Source organism: Lygodium microphyllum, chromosome 3, assembly GCF_053477565.2.
Source record: "Lygodium microphyllum isolate KBCC chromosome 3, Lygodium_microphyllum_v1.1.10, whole genome shotgun sequence".
Taxonomy (NCBI): Eukaryota; Viridiplantae; Streptophyta; class Polypodiopsida; order Schizaeales; family Lygodiaceae; genus Lygodium; species Lygodium microphyllum.
This window is the reverse complement of record NC_141137.1, coordinates 19,861,250-19,878,306: the sequence shown is the minus strand read 5'-3', so window position 1 is coordinate 19,878,306 and position 17,057 is coordinate 19,861,250. Positions and strand designations below refer to the sequence as shown.

The 17,057-nt window shown below is 43.1% G+C and overlaps 1 protein-coding gene across 2 annotated transcripts; it reads right to left on the bottom strand.

Annotated features, from left to right (window-relative positions):
• Positions 1–932: 932 nt before the first annotated feature.
• Positions 933–16,656, bottom strand: LOC148038124 (non-structural protein). Of its 2 annotated transcripts, none has more exons than XM_087669195.1 (7): positions 16,368–16,656; positions 3,314–3,353; positions 2,907–3,221; positions 2,766–2,817; positions 2,360–2,457; positions 2,090–2,220; positions 933–1,956 (listed from the first exon to the last, which is right to left on the bottom strand). In XM_087669195.1, exons 1-7 carry the CDS (start codon positions 16,484–16,486, stop codon positions 1,917–1,919), a joined length of 795 nt encoding a protein of 264 aa, XP_087525321.1. In that variant the 5' UTR covers positions 16,487–16,656; the 3' UTR covers positions 933–1,916. The 2 variants fall into 2 exon arrangements, with proteins under 2 accessions (XP_087525321.1, XP_087525319.1); XM_087669193.1 differs by having other exon boundaries at positions 949–1,605; positions 16,368–16,649.
• Positions 16,657–17,057: the final 401 nt, after the last annotated feature.

Sequence of the window (17,057 nt, the reverse complement as noted above, 5' to 3'; positions counted from 1 at the left end):
TTAACCTAGATACCATGACAAAGATACTTTCAAGGACTTCACTATATTAACAACCCATCCTTAAGTACATTCCCAATCAAGAAGATGAAAATGATTGGATACACCCCTCAAATTTCCATTTGAGCTTAATTTTAAAAGCGTAAAGCTATCTATTTCATTTAAGATTTGTTTTCGAATATTGTATAGTACAATACCCTAATTTACATAGTTATGTACAACAATTAGTTCTCTAAAGAAATAGGTATAACATCAGGCCTACAAATCAATAAATCAAAGTGTAATCCATATTACCCACCCAATGTATACATGAAAATCTACCTAAAAACATGTACAAAAAGGTCGTTTGATCTTCGTGTCAAAGTGTGCTCTATAATCCTTCTAAGAACTTGGAGGTCACAATACCTTTACCCACAAATGAATGGCCATCAAGTGACGCTATGTTAACATCGTTCTTCTATCCGTAATTATGATATAGTGCTTGTCAATGTAGTAAGCAATTAAGGTTGACAGTTTTTCTGGCGACTCAGGAACCTTGAAAGCACGATCTGGGCGCATGACAGGAGAGCTCCTATCCAGGACTGGCACAACAGTGGGGTTTCTGAGTTTCTGATTATTCAATGCAGAATTATCGATCAACAATTTAAGTCAGCGCAGACTGATGATTGTATATAACCAGGACTGATCATTTTATTACCAGCATCTATCGATATGCTCACAACCTGACGTGTGTGGACTTAATTGAAGTAATGCTAAGTAGGTAGGTAGGTAAGTCATTGTGAATGTTAAGTGTGGCTGCATTCGTGCCTCGGTTTCAATATAACAAAAGTAAAGTCGTCTAGGAATTCCACATCTGACAGAAATGTAACATACATGGTTGAGGAGAATGAGTTGACAAGCACTTTCAGTAGCAAGCAGCTTCACAAGTGTTAATCACATTTTACCCACAATATTCACACACATCTCAACTTGCTAAAGATCCATTGCCATGCATTGATCAACCCTCATCGTAATCTTCTTATACCTGCAAAGAAGACTCTTAACAATAGTGTTAAGAGACCTCAACTTGCAATGAAATTCTGACCATTACTAAAGCAACTAATGGGGTTGACTAATGCTCAATTTTGAAAAGATTTGTTTTCATTACCACTCGGCATTGTAAATCCAGCTGACATCAGCAGGCGTGCCCACATCCCGTCATCAACTTTATGCAATATAGGCATACAACTTGCACATCAAAGTACTTGCAAGAGAAAAGCCATATTTGCACTTCTGAGGCGGGCGTACCAGTACTACTTGACAAAAGAGCACGCCTCAATGTTGCTCAAGGTCTTTTTTTTAAGTTTATCAGAAGCCTTCCAAACAAGTAACTTCTTTTCTTGGTGTATACTCAAGTATAATAATATGTCCCTTTGTATTTTAATATAAGAAGCTGCTAGAGAGTAATATATTTACGTGCTTGAAAATTAAGCAGATGTGTTCCTACTTCACAATGAACTGAAGTTGTAACTTGAATGACTAAATTGGACCCATCAATTGCACCTTCCGATGCAACCATAAAAGGCTTAAATTACACTGCATCCTTTTATGATGGTGCTGTATTGAAACCTGTACTCAGCAGCAACAAGCGTGAAACAGAGTCAGAAGTTCAGCATTTAAAGACTAAAAAGGCATTTTTAACTACAAAAATAGACTGAAGATGCACAAACAAGCAAGTGTGAACATCCATGACATTTGGTCTTTGCTTGAATCACTCTGCTCGACATAAGTACAGAAAGTGTGAATAACATGTCACTTTCACAGGAATTCCCAGGTGTTGGTTAACTGATCACTTTTCTGCTTTCATAGAGGGTGCTTGACCTCAGGCATACTCTTAACTCATTGGTCAAAGCAAAAGTAAGAATTGCCCTAAAATGCTGTCAATGCATGTCTGGACTGTTGAGACATTTCTTGCGATTGCTGCAACCAATGTAAAATGCTGTCAATGCATGTCTGGACTGCTGAAACATTTCTTGTGATTGCTGCAACCAATGTATAAACATCTTGAATTCTGAAACAAGCTGCACACAAAACACTTCATGCTTTTACATACCATATCAACTCATCCAACCACCAAGAGTTATAATCAGCTGTAAACAATGTGCTTGTATACGAGGTGCTGCCTATATTGCCTTCAGAATCTCCAGGAGACATGCACCTAAGTTGTATGACTTTCGCTTGAACCTGAGAGAAAATGTGTCCACATACATTTCAGCACAGCTTACAGATTATATTTTGAACTGTCCAGTGGCCAAGGATAGACTTGGCATTGGATTCAGCTGTACAGTCAATCAGATTCAAATCAAGTGATGAACAAGTATACCTTCTTAGTTATTAGAGTGAACTCTCGTTTTGGAACAAAATTGTTAGGGAGGCAACTGTTTGCATGAGCCTTGACAAGCACAAAAAATTTCATGGGTGCTGCATAAGCATGGAGAGTAGGTAAGAAGAGAGTTGGTCAATAAGAATGTTTTGGCATTAAAAACTTCACAAACAAGCAAATGATCTCATTTATGTCACCAGTCAATGAAGCACACATACATACATGCCTGCCTGCCTGCATTCACACATGTTTACTTTAATTGCATAAAGAAAAGAGTAAAGAACTTGTTGATGCACGAATCCAGATCAAGCAGACTAAACAGGCTTTTAAAGTCCAAGTGACACAACCCATCTTTTTGATAATTGAAAACAGAATCAGAGAACTTGTCATGAAGTGATAATGTCACCTGTTGGCAATGTGTCTCCACCTTGTGAAAGTGATATGAATGCACGAATCAGCTGCTCATCTAAAGGATTAATCTATATAGTAGTTTCTCCTTGTAGCTCCTGTAAAGTCCTTGAAGCTCTACAAGAACAGATACACATACCTTAGCAGACAGATTCTTTGTTGCTTTTTCCACATGTTGCCTGTCCTCAAAACTGGGATTGAGTAGATGGGGAACTATTCCCATAAACTGCACTTCATATACTGCAGATGGATTTTTGAGAGTAGACCCAAGTACAAACAGTATTGATGGAATGTTAAAATGCTCCTGAAAAACTGCTCCCAAAGCAGCAATAAGACTCTGAACAGAGTCTACTAATTTACTGAGCTTTTTCATGATCCTCGATGCTTCACGTGCTTTTCTATTTTGCTCTCTTTTTTCTCTTGAATTAGATGCACTGGACTCTTTCTCCACAACCTAAGGTTGACAGTCTTACATTACCTCATAAGGTCACACAAGAATCATAAAATTTTCAAGAGAAACAAAAGCTTACTATTGCAGATCCTTACATAGTTCGTAAGATGCTCACCCTCCAGTTGTCCAAGATGACTGTAACAGGCAGGTTAAGAATCAAATTTGAGAGTAAGAAAAAGAGCAGCAGAATAGTGTGATGTGATTGAAACAGACATATAAGCTACTGAGCACCCAGATACTATCATGTTAGACTTATCAATTAACATCAAGCTTGTCGATCTAGAACACACACCAAGAAAATATCCATTGTGGAGGCAGTCGTCACTAATTTGCACGAATCCAACAGGAATCAAGGAGAGACAACTAAGACATGTTTAAAATGGCAGTGTGTGTTCTCACATAGAGCAAACAACCTGGTGTAAAAAGCCAATCAAACAGAGTTTCTGCTATAATCCAAAAACAGAAAATGCAAGTCTGCAGGCAGAAGCATGAGAAAAAGGAACAGTGCACTGTACAGAGGAGCTGCCTATAAATATGCAAAAAGGAGGAAATGGTGGCTGGCCAACCATAAAAATGGCAAAACTAGGTGGCCATTCGGTCAGCTAGAAAATGGACCTAGATTGCTTCTGATTACACCAGCAAATGTGTCCTGACTCCTAAGTGAAGGGTGAAGCAAGATCCTCCGTGTGATCTGCTATTGTTAGAAGAGAATGCCAAGGGACAAAGGACCTTTGAGACAATGGAGCATTAGCTTCTCTTTACTTGATGGAGAATACAGTATACCATTGGAGCAGCCAATTAACTAAAGTGGACAGCAAACAGCTTTAATTCTCGGATTGGAGCTCAAGAAGCGTTGCACACATTTGGAACTTAACTTGGGACTGATCAGGCCCAAGGGACTGTTGAGAAACCCAGTCATTCAGTACATTCCTTTTACTTCATTCCTATTTTTCTTTCCATTTACAGCCCCAAAAAGGCTTTATTTGTATCATTAGTTAGTGTCTAGGTGCCACCTAAGAGAGATGGGGTGCCACTTGAGAGACTTCAGTGGGCACCACTCAAGACTGTCTGTGCCAAATACAGCACTAACTTCCCTCATTCCACCCCCACTTCATCAGTCATTCCTTCTAACACTCTGTCACTCTCTTCCACATTCTTCTCTCCTCTCTCCATCCTCTCCACTGCTGTTAACACCCTGCAAGGAGGACATTACAGTTTGTGGTCTGCTTCCATCTCCTTCATCAAGCGTCAACTTCCACCACCTGGTGTCAACCTTCCACCACCTGGCATCAACATCAAGGGTTGTGTATGCACCTTCCTCCAACTAGTGTTAGCTTTCCTTCACCAGGAGGCATCTCCTCCAGCTCGCGTCATCGTCCAAGGCTGCCTTTGCAGGCTGGCGGCAACTGTTCCACCTGGCAACAATGTCTTCCACCCAGCAACTGCCTCATTGGCTGCATTTTGCTCCTCACACCCTTCCCTAGCATTTGTGATGGCTCCAGTACGCACCTGATTGTTATGCTGCTGGACATCTGGATGAGTGCTAGTAGCATCGGTCACAATGGTCATGAAGTGACTTATTGCAAACGCACTAAGGGCACTTCGAGTTTAGGGCAACAAACACTTATTTATAGGACTCAAGGCCCTGTTGTGCACATTCATTGTGTGATCACGTGATCACCACTCTTGGACTCTTGGCCCGTTGGCCGATCCATCTATACACTTTAATGGTGGGGCTAGTGGTGTGGGACACCAACCCTTCGGGTGCGGTCATGACCCAGAGTGCTTCTAGCTCCCAAGCTTAGGGTGAGCCCGTTTAGCTCTATGGCTGGGAGGCGAGTCTCATGTCCACCTCCTTTTATTGTGAGTTTGGCTTACATTGAGTCTCATGTGCAAGTTGGATCCTAGGGGGATGTTTCACTGGTATCAAAGCATCAATCTGCAATTGGATGCCAGATTTGATGATGTGCACGAAACCACTTTTGCTCACGCAACCACAATGGTTCACAACTGACAGCCTACATGTATGCCTTTATCTCCTTAAGGGTGGTATGGAACACTGCTGGTGGGAGGGGCGTGCATAGGGAATACGTGTTGCGGGTGGTGAGTGTGATTCATGAAACCTATGTATATTCTTGTTTTATATTGGAGCTCCGGTTTTGTGTTGGGGCAATGCTTGGGCACAAGGATTTTTTGTGGTTTTAACAATCGGAGTCTGGGGAGCTGACACTCCAAGGCTATAACAGACCAACCCTAAAAGCCAAAACCTTGTTGCTCGGATAAGCATTAAAATTTCATCGACAATAATTTTTAATTTACGGTTAATGTTATCATTAATTGAAATGTTAATGTAACATTAATGTTAGTCTAGCACTTAATATTTAATTAAATTTAGTGCTAACATTTTGTTAGTGATGGAGTAAACTTTATTGTTAATGATTGGAGAAGATGTGGAGAGAAAAGAGGCAGACTATGTTGAATGAGACATTTGTGGAGAGAGAAAAGTATTTAGAATTGGTCGTGTTGAGAAAAAAAACAAAGAGAGAGAATAGTCTCTTTGCTAGAGTCATGGTCGGGTATGTGTTGTGACAGTTAGAGAGGGAGACTAGAGTAGGACAAAAGCTTGGGGGGATGAGCAAGACGAGAGGAAGTGGCTGATGGACTGACAGACTGCCCGTCAAACTTAACGAACTGTTCGTAAGGACACGAACTACTGAAAGGCACTATCTGTATGCACAAGGACTGTTGCTGAATTCCAGATGGGGTCGTGTGGCGGCAAGATGAGATGAGGTGACCGTTAGCGACCTCAAGATGGGTTGGAGTGGCGTTCATGAGGTTCTTGACTACTGGCGTGTCCTTCCCAAGTGTTGTGTGTCCGTCTTCTCTTCAATTTTTCTTTCATTAATCGAGCACCATCTTTCTAAGTCAATTAGATCTAAGGTGTCTTTATTGAATTTGAAGCTAGCCCCTTAAGCTGCCCTCCAACTCCCACCACCAAAAACAAAAGGTTTCAGTTATAGATTGAATACAGGCTATTTTTCAATTCTACAAATTGCCTCTGTTACAATTTTCTCTTCTCTCTCGGGCTCCTTGGTCTCTGAATGATCATACCTCTCTCTCTCTCTCTCTCTCTCTCTCTCTCTCTCTCTCTCTCTCTCCGAAACTTACTTTCTTCTCTGTACTCCTTTCTTTTGCCAATACCATGACTTCTCACATTGTGTTTCCTTTTCATGCATCCGTTCCCACTAAACCTCAACACATGGAGGATGCCCATCCCGGCTCTTGAACCTGAACACACGTAGCGGCAACATCCAAAAGTCTCTTCTTTTTTCAAATCCGATGGAGATTCATCCCTCATGGCGATTCTCCAAGCTCAAGTCAAAGAAATGCAATGGTAGTTGACTGAGCTGCGCACTCCTCATTTCCATTTTTGGTAATCCGATGGCAATCCAAAAAAGATATCACATGTAGAGTAGCACTTGAGGATCGTCCAAGGCCTTCGTTTTATGCAATAGATAGTTAAACTCCTATGAATATGCATCCAAGATCTTCCTCATATCAAGCTCAAATAAATTTTAAAAATTTTCAATCCGATCGTTGTTCACGAAACATTTCCAAAAAACGAATTGAAAATCAGCCCATGTCACTAGCCAAGGGCATAGCCCCTACCTACTAAGCATATGCCTTCCCTTGTAACATGATTTGTATCTGCTCGATGTGTTGAGCGTCATCGAACTGATACAAATTAAAATACATTGTCCATTTGGCCAGCCATGAATCGATGTTCGTCGCATCACACTTCTTCTTTTCCCCTTTAAAGGGATCGGGTTGGAATTGGAAGAGCCAACATTCTCATGGCTGCATGCAAAATGAGGTACTCCACAATCTGCTTCATTTGCTCAAGGACATCTACATGTATGCAAAGAATTTTGATAATACTTTGGTTGTAAGCAGGGGCAGCCAAACGACGAGGGGTTCCCATTGAGCTCCCTCGGTCTTTAAGTCAAAGAAGTCAACTACCCCAATAGCAACTCGTCAAGGGCCTTTGAAGTTACATAAGAAGAAGGATGGTAAGTGTAAGGTCACTCGCAATGAGGATTGCTTGAAGGACCATTGCTTCAGTTGCCATCAAATGGGTTTCGCAATGATCCAAAGTGCCTCTAGAACAAGAAGGTAAATTCTAAATCTAAGACTTTAATATACACTCTTGAAGCTCTAGGTATATCTTCTAAAATTTTATTCAAATTGTTCTGTTAATGCTAATTGTAGCAATAATGATCTTTTAAAGTTCATTGGGCGTATAAATGGCCACGAGTTTACAATTTTGTCTAGTAATGGTTCTACTCCTTTTTTTTTCATCGCTTGGTGCATACACTGCGGTTCCACATGGTATCCATTGACTGAATTTATGATGTCTGATTCATGGAGGGCCCTTGTTAGCGATTAGTCATCCCCTAGACTAGCATTCCTCAAGCTACCATTGGTGCAGTCGATTTCCTTGGAGGTACTCTCGGAGGGCATTTTTCATTGTTCTTGTCAATCATGTGAGAGTGCGCTGCGAAAGAGGGAATACGAACACGGAGGGGGAGAGAGAGAGAGAGCAGAAAATAAGGAAGAGAAATCTGCACTGACTGAAATGAATGCTGAATACAAACGGGAAGGCGGAAGGAGACTGATCAGTCCCTGCACGCAGCCCACAGCGTCAGTGAGGGCACCAGATCAGGCTGATGATGATGGCAGCACCACCACAGGGGAGAAGGAGTGTTGGAATCTGCAAGAAGACAAGTGATCAAGTGGGGAGGGAGGCTGCCTATAAATAGGCAAAAGGACAAACCCTAACCCTAACCCTAAAATGGGCGTAAACCCTAAAAATGCCCTAAAATGGGCGCCCCACAACATTGACCAAAAAGTGGCCGGGTAGCCAGTCTGCCCACTAAAAGAGGCCAAAAATACACATCCTAAGACAGCCAGTCAAGAGTGACTAGCCTCCCCCATCATAACACATGACAGACATGTCAGAGCTCCTAATGTCCTCGTCTAACTCAAACTGAGGCTCACAGCTAGGAGATGACAAGGCATGATAAACATGACTACTAGCCAAGCCTCGTAAGGCCATAAACTGAGAGGAGGGGAAGGCCCAAATCCGGAACATGTAGGGCCTGTGAAAAGGAGCTCGAAGGTCGGTCGGTAAACAAAGGCATGTGCCAACACCACTAATAGGCACCGATAAAATGTCACCAACAGTGACGGAACCCTCTGATGGACGGAGATCTTGTAACAAATCACCTCGGGGAGTCATATGACTCGAAGCACCACTGTCCACTAACCAAGGCTGCGCAGAAGACACTGCAGCCCCACGGAAGAAGGATCCTCCTCCAAAGCATGGATATGAAGGAACACTGACTCATGAGTAATAGCTGGTGTAGAGGAAGAAGAAGGCTCCGATGTAGATCCACCCTTCGCTCCCGGACGAAGGTGAGGATACTTCTTCCAACATTTCTCCTCGGGATTTGTCCCTTTCCCACAGTGTGGACACTTCGGTCTCTCTGAATCTGAGTCAGAGCCTGAAGAACTGTCCTTCTTCTTAGCCTTTGACTTCTTCTTCTTCTTCTGTCCTCCCGAACCTACAACAAAGGCTCTAGTGGAGTCGGATCCACTAGCACTGACCTCTCTGAGTCGCTCGTTATGCTCCAAGACAAGCGGGGATAGCTCCTCCCATAGAAGCTGGGCACGGGTCCTCGAAGTAAGAAGGCTGGTGTAGAAGATATCAAACCGAGGCGATGGCAGCTGAGTCAAGAGAATCATAGCCATGTCTTCAGAAGATATCGTCTGACCGAGGGATGCAAGCTCATCCGTCATATCCTGTAATCTGTTGATGTGGTCCTTCATGGAAGGACTATCATCAATAGTGAGCATCCGCAACTTCTTTTCGAGAGATATCCGGTGGGCAAACGTCTTCTGTTGATAGAGAATAGTGGTAAGCAAGGCACGAAAAACCATGGAAAGTACACCATACTCTTCGAACAATACAAATAGCCACTAGCTACCAAAAGCTAAGGTGTCAATGAGCTCAATTATGCTACATCATATTGTCAAAATCACAAATGATGTCTCAAGAAGCCTTTATGTGTACTTCTCAACATCGACGATTTTTTCCATCCCATTAAACCCTTGCTTCATCCACACATTGCTACGAGGAACCAGACCAACAGTCTTCTAACTACGTAATATCTAAGTATGCACAGGCATTCACATAATATTTGAACCACAATCTATACACAGTTTGGGTCCTCAAGTGCAAGACATTACTCTCACCTTGCTTAGAGTTCGACCTGTCTCCCAAACTAATCAAACTACATCTTGTGCACACAATAAGAAGACTAGCACTAACCCCTAGGAAGAGGGAGAGACCATATGAGAGGTTTTCAATTGCAAGTATTGACGACTCCAACGAAAGTACCGTCAGCTCTTCATCAACACTCAACCCTAAACTCTTGCCCTTTATCATTATGCAAGCCCACCAAAGAATCATCATGTACAGAATCCCCAAAAAACCACACCTATGCCAACCATCAGTGCAATTCCCAACAAAGAACAACCCTATCACCAACTCCAACAACCCTACTACCAGCCACCCAAGCCAACAACGTACCCCCAACGACCTTTATTTGCACTACCACCAAAACTCCTCCAAGGCAAACCACAAATATCCCTTCCATCCACGTCTTCAGAGCATGCTAAAGCTTGCTACCTACAACAGTGAGTGCCATCGGACTAGCACTCGTCTAGGAGGGGGATAATGTCAACCCTCAGACAAACAAGGTGGAAAATCCGGAAAATCTAAAGCAGAGGACAAGGCCAAGGCAAAAGTGAAACGGAAGACGAAGCCGTACCAAGAAGAATCTGGAAACACAAGAATTGTAGAAAAGTCCTAAATCAAGGAGAAAGGCGCACAAGAAAAAGTGCAAATTAATACTTTAATAAAAGAGCGTAAGACGCACCATGATTTATTTTAAGAGTGTCAGGCTCTCACCTGTGTAAATTGTAAAGGTAGATGGGTAGTAGGAAGGAAGCTAACAAGATAGGACAATGGGAAAAATGGCCTTGGCCATGTAAAAAAGGGGATAAGGGGATGACCGCCCAAAAGGAATTTAAGGTTTTGTATATAAAGTTGAAAAGTGAATGAGAAGCTCATTCTTGTATGTGGCCAAAAGTAGCTCTCCTCTTCTTCATATTATTATTATTATTCTTCTTTTTGCTTGCTTGAGCTTATGCTTGAGAGGGAGTCTGAGAGTGTGAGGGAGTGAGTATGTGAGAGTGAGGAACCATGGTGGAGAAGCTCTCCATCTTCTCCTCTCTTCTTCTCTTCTCTTCTCTTGCTCGCGACAATGGAGCTTGGAGCGTGGAGCTTGAGGATGGAGCTTGCTTGAAGCTTGCACTTGGATCGTGGAGCTACTAGAGTGCTCAGGAGAGGAGGCAGCTCGATCGGAATAGAGGTAAGCTCACTACACTCATAGAGATGGATAGTGTGTCGGCTATGTGAGAGGTAGCCATTAGTGCTCGGCTTGAAATACTTGAACAATAAGCGGCCCGTGGGTCTTGGAGCTCGAGCTCGAGCTCGTCTCTACATACATGAAGGGCATGATGGAAAGCTAGGAGGACACAAGGGCCAAAGCAAGACACTTGAGGTGCTAAGAAAACAATTCTTTTGGCCAAACAGGAAGTCATAAACTATGTCGAGACTTATCCCATTTACTAACAAGTGAAAGCTCCACGCACCAAGATGGTGTCAGAAGTGGAGCAGCAGTGGAAGCATAAACATGTGCTGAAAAATACTCTGCTAACACCCTCTCTCAGATCATGGGTGATCTGATACAATACAATAGTACAATGAAAAGGGATCAGAAACTATACAACATAGAACCACCAAGTAGAACCATGGATACCCAAGCAGTGGGTGATCAAGCCACCACCAAGGTGCCTCGGAGAGAACCTGATGTCGATGTGGATCGTACCAAACACCTGAAAATAGAGAAGATCATAGCATGTCTCTGTGTCCATCACCAATGTCGCGCAGTAGCATACAAGACCATCCTGTCAAAAATACCCCTGAACATAGGTGACCATGGAGTCCCCACCTTTGGCCAGACCGCCAAAGTGTCTCCTCATGTGAGCTCCAAACGAAAGCCTCTCGCTCTCTGTCAGATAACCAGCTCATCATGAACCTGGATATCAATCCCAGCTCCAGGATTTGATTCCGCCAGACTGAAGTCGATGCGTCAGGGACGTCCCTCTCTGGAACCTATGCACCTGTATAAAAGTATAGATGAGGCGTGGCTGCCCCATCTGAACACCTGCTCACACTCCCTCTCTGGCACAAGAGAGTCGTGAGGGATGACCTCATCACCACCACTAGAAAGCACCCGAGGAAGGGGCCACCAAGCCCTTCCCGCGATCCGAAGAAGAGGATCCCTTCCGCGCCTTGGACTTCACCTTGGTCGGAGGATCTGAGTCGGAGTCTGATGAAGGAGAGGACTCATCGGTAGAGTCAACATCCCGCTTCTTCTTCTGCTCCTTCTTCCTGGAAGCCGCTAACGTCTTGCAGTCCTTCCGCAAATGTCCCTTCTTGCCACAGTGCTAACACTGGGCCTTTGACTTCTTCTTTCCGTCACCCCTCTCTGAAGCTACATAAAGCCTCGCCTCCATAATGTGCCAGAAGCCGCCCCCGTAATCTCAAGGATGTCTCATACTCAAGAAGCATCGAGGTCATATGTGTAAAACTGACAGGAGTCGATGATGTCTGCACCCGCAAAGCATTGGCCACTCCATCAAACTCTGAGGGGAGCTTGTAGAGGACCGTCCCGACGAGATGCGCCTCGGGGAGAGCAGATTGCATGTGCCGAAGCTGGTCCTGTACCTGCGTAACACGAAGAAGAAAAGACTGAATAGTATCTTTTGGCTCAAACTTCATCTGCTGGAGCTGACCATAAAGTGTGACTGCCCGCATGGTGGAAGGTGCCTCGTACATCTGCTGCAACTTCTGCCATACTTCAGGAGATGTCCTACAAGAGGTAACCGCCGGTAAGACCGCTTTAGAAATACACCGAAGCAACGCCGAGTAAGCACGGGCATTGTTCGAGTCCCATGTGAGCACCGCTTCCTCATGGTTGTCCTCATCAAAGTCTTCACGAAGAGGAAAAGGACGAAGAGGTCGAGGAATAGCTCCATAGACGATGTACCATAACCGCTTCTGCACAAACCAAGCTTTCATGACAGCACTCCATGTGAGATAATCAGGTCCATGTAACTTATCATCAGTGGAAGTGCACGGAGGAGCCATATGGAGAGGATAAGAAGAGAAGTAGAGAAGAGATGGAATTGAGAGAGGAAACACAGCCAAAACACAAGCACAGACTGCAGAAAATGAGAGTTCACATGCAATATAACCCAAAATCTGATCAATAGAAGACAAAATCTGCTGCAGAAAGTCAAAAAATCAGTCAAAAACTGCCAATAACAGCAAAAACGGCCTGAATTAACAGTCACCCAGCCACGAGAGATGCTCAATCAGCAAAACGCAGGCTGTAAACTGCAGAAAAACAGGTAGAAAACTGTCGCCAACAGCTGCTGATGGAAAACGCAGGCAGTAGAGGGTGCGTAGGCAGCAGGCGATGGTAAAATCAGCAATAAAACACAGCAGAAACACAAATCCTGAAAACTGATACCATGTCAGAAGTGGAGCAGCGGTGGAAGCATAAACATGTGCTGAAAAATACTCTGCTAACAGATGGATGGCTTACTTCAACCAATGCCAATGCCAAGCCACCCATGGGACATCATCAACATGAATTTTATTGTGAAACTCCCAAAATCCCATGGCTATATAGTATACTATCATCTTTAAAATGGTGGACTATTTTTCGCAACAAGCACACTTCATACCCGCCGAGCCGCCATTGAATGCCAAGAAGGTAACCCGCCTCTTCTTTACTCATATCTTCAAGCTACATGGGCTATCATTAGCCATTGTATCAAATTGAGATAGTCTCTTCATAAGCAACATATGGAAGGAACTCTTAAAGACTCTAGAAACACAACTCAAATTCTCATCATCCTTCCACCTTGAGACAAATAGGCAAACAAAAAGAGTGAACCAAGGTATTAAAGACTATGTCAAAAGCTATGCCCGAGTAGACCAAAAAGATTGGGCCTTATACCTTGATGTACTCAAGTTCCACTATAACAACTCAATCCATTCAGCAACGAGTTACACCCACTTTGAATTAGCCACAGGGAAAGAAGTCAAAACACCCTTGGCCTTAGCCTTAGAAGCTACCAAAGCAAAAGATCAGGATGCGGAAGGCTTCTTGAAGAAATGGCAAGAGATAAATACCACAACCAAGCAAAGTTTGAAAAAGAGCAAAATCACCATGATCAAACAAGCCAATAAGAAACGCAAGGCAATACTATTCACCGAAGGCGACATGATTCTCGTCAACCCTAGGCATACGTCCCTACCAAAAAATATGAGCCCCGGTTCAACCATCAGTGCTATCGACCATACCGCATCATCCAAGTTGCATCTATGTCCACAATGCATTCCATGCATGCCTTCTACACAGGTTCTACCTCGACACCCAATGGGGACAGCACGTTCCACTGCTTCATTCCAACAGCCCCTTCAAAGTAGAAGCAATCCTTTGGCACTGGGAGCATAAGGGTTACCCCAAGTACCTCGCCAAGTGAAAAGGGCGCCCTCTCAAAGAAGCCACTTGGATTTCAAAAGCAGAGGCTCATGAGCGTAGTAAAGAGCCCTTCGCTACCTCACTCAAGGAGAATACTAACAATACTTTCGATGTACCTTGAGTCATACCTTAGATTAGCATAGGACTTGCAAGCCTCCACTCCTTAAATGTAATTGAGTTGAGAGTAGACTGGAATGAAAAATAATAAAAACTGAGTCTAGATGGGCAGACCCTAGGCAACTTGATAGGAAAACCTATATTAAGACCCCCAAGTCGTAGTGTGGCATACATTGAACAGCTTGATAGAAAAGGCTGGATTAAAACCCCACTCATGCGTCAAGTCCTAGACCGGCAAACATTGACAAGCCTGCTTGAATGAGCTATATTACGACCCCAGAATGAGTCGATAAGCACTATCCTTAGATTGCTGAGGACCGCAATCCATTGTGTGGGGGTGAGTGTAAGAACTTTGTAGCTATACCATGACGTTATTGTCAAAAATACCTATATAGAGAATAGTAGTGGCTTTGGGCCCTGCTTGGTTTCCACTCTGCGTGTGATTCCCTATACCCAGTGTGGTGAACCCTTATATGTATAGTGTCACAAGGGTATAGTCCTAGGATGTGCCTATGTTGTATCGTTTCTTTCATTGGATAATACAAGAGTATACCTTGCTCTCACATATCGTGTAACCTTTCTGTGTCATGTCAAGTGAGTGATTGAGTGCAAGAGCATTATTTGGGAGGGAGGGGGAGGTTGTGCCCATCTCCAATACCCAATTTGTCTTTCTTTTCTTTAAATGCTCATGGTTGTAATTTTTTGAATAATTGCTATATTTTGAGTTTAGTATTCATTTTTCTCCATGTTCTTTGAATATTAAGTCTAAAAAGCAAATAAATATTATAATTGTTGAGCATACTATTTGGAGCATTTACAAAAGATCATTTTTTATCTCAGTGTACTTCAACATTTTAAAGTTTATTCATCTTTTGTATTCCTTGTCTTTGTGTTACACTAGCCGTAACTGTGTTTCTTTATCAAGCTATGTGTTCGTCATTCGAGTGTGTTTGTATTCTAAAGTCGAGCAATTTTTTACAAGAGGCACCTCCGAAAGGATTGCAAGAAACAAGCAATGCAATAGAAGAAGAAGAAGAAGGGTGTAACAGAAGGAAAAGGAGGAGGAGGAGAAGAAAAAGAAGAATAAGAACTACTCCGATGAGACAATGAGTCATCATCATCTTCAGTTTCAAACTCAGACTCAAGCCAGGCGGCGAAGGCCACGTCAAACTATTCAACTTTCTTACCCTAGTGGTATAATCATCCCTCATGACACTTTGATACCAAAGACGGAGAGTCAGAGGGTAGTGGTGGTGGGGCATCCGAGCCTCGTCCATATGTAGGCGTGTTGGACCTAGATTGTGGCTTTCCATAGCATTGACTAAGTCTCTCCTCCTCACAATCACTTATCGTATAATCATTGTACATCACATCTACTTCCTAGTGGAGAGAGGGAGTCCGTTGCACTGTCCTAGCTCTACATATTCCCCATACCATTGTCCTGCTCTTGAGCTTTGATATATGGATTCCATTTCCCAAGTCTATTCTCTCTAACATCTTGTGTTCTTAATGTTCTTTATATTCATTGAAGTTTCTATCAATAGTGACTCTACCCTTCCATTGCTCCACACTTTTCTGAAATTTTTCATATGTCTGTTTTTTCCAGACTAGAGTCCTATTAGCAAAGCCCTTATGCCCCAAGTCAGCTAGCTTGGGGAGGATGATAGATACTACCTCCCCACACATCTTTGACCCAAGCTTACATGCAATGCTACTATTGTACTGTTGCTATTCAATGCAGCTAATAACACACGAATGTTGATTATGCTAGACCAAACAGCGATCCCAATTGCCAAATTAGAAAAGCCCAAAGACAATATATGCTCAGAAGGATTCTGAACAAGGAAACATAGCCACATGAGGCTTTGGTCATTGATGCAGATGACGTCGTACAACACAAAATCCTCAATTTCAAAAACACACACGTGAGAGAAAGCCCTCCACGTGTAGAAAGTAGTAGTTTACCGTGCAAGCACGCAAATGAGAATCATATGAATGCACGGAACATACACTTTGTTGCAGACACATTTAAGAGATCGTTAGTTTGAATAACCTGAAATGGCCGTTTACTTTTATGTGCTCGCATACTCTTTGTACCTTCGAGAAATCTGCAGCTTATCATAAGCAAGCTACATTGTTTCTTCAAAGCTAGGCTACAATTTGGCTAGCATAGCAAGCTACATTGTTTCTTGAAATACTGTAAGGCATATCAACTTAGCGGTTTTGTTTCTTGAAATCTGTAAGTTCACCGTTGCAGTAGGGCTTGCAAAACATAGCAATAACTTACTCGGGAATCTGATGGTGCGTGAAGAGGATGTAATTGATGAGTCCCTTGAGGATGGCGACGCAATCGATGGCTTGAGCATTACAGTCGACCCGGACTATTCCCTCTTCTTTCTGATCCATGGCGGACCTATCGTACGCGTAAAGCGATTCCTGCTCGTCGATGAACTGGTTCAGTTCCTGTATCGGGCGCGGGGGGCACGTTTCATCTGGAAGTGAAGGCCCTAGAATATCGCTGCGATTGGAACACTTGTTATCTGTACGGCCTTAAAGTAACGCCACGATTTATATCTATATATATCCAGCGTAAAGGCACCACTTACAAAAGTGTTTCACATGGTATGGGGGCCAATAGAGCTACGGCCCCGGAAACGTTATAGATCTCCCCCCAATAAAATGACACTTTTCTGCACGTTCGTTGAGATGTTATTGGAGGGCGATTGGAACAACAATTTGCAATCCGACATCCGGAATGTTGATTTCGTCCATCTCGCTCGACAGTGTGACTAATTTTTTAAACAAAGCAAGTCCACCATAGCCTTCATCAATCGAGGTGAGAAAATTTTTCGTTCTTGCCTTTGTCTTTATGACCCTTGGGATAGCAATAGGACGTGAAAAGATTGATCATGTACATTTTTCAATGTGCTTGAAATAAGATGGCACTATACTAGCTCCTCCCCCTGTGGCAAACAAT

Coding starts and splice junctions, on each gene's coding strand:
- LOC148038124 (XM_087669193.1), bottom strand. CDS start 16,486: ATGGATCAGAAAGAAGAGGGAATAGTCCGGGTCGACTGTAATGCTCAA. Junction 3,354..16,367: donor ACGCACCATCAGATTCCCGA/GTAAGTTATTGC, acceptor TGCCTGTTACAG/TCATCTTGGACAACTGGAGG. Junction 1,606..2,089: donor TGGTTGGATGAGTTGATATG/GTATGTAAAAGC, acceptor TGCTGAGTACAG/GTTTCAATACAGCACCATCA.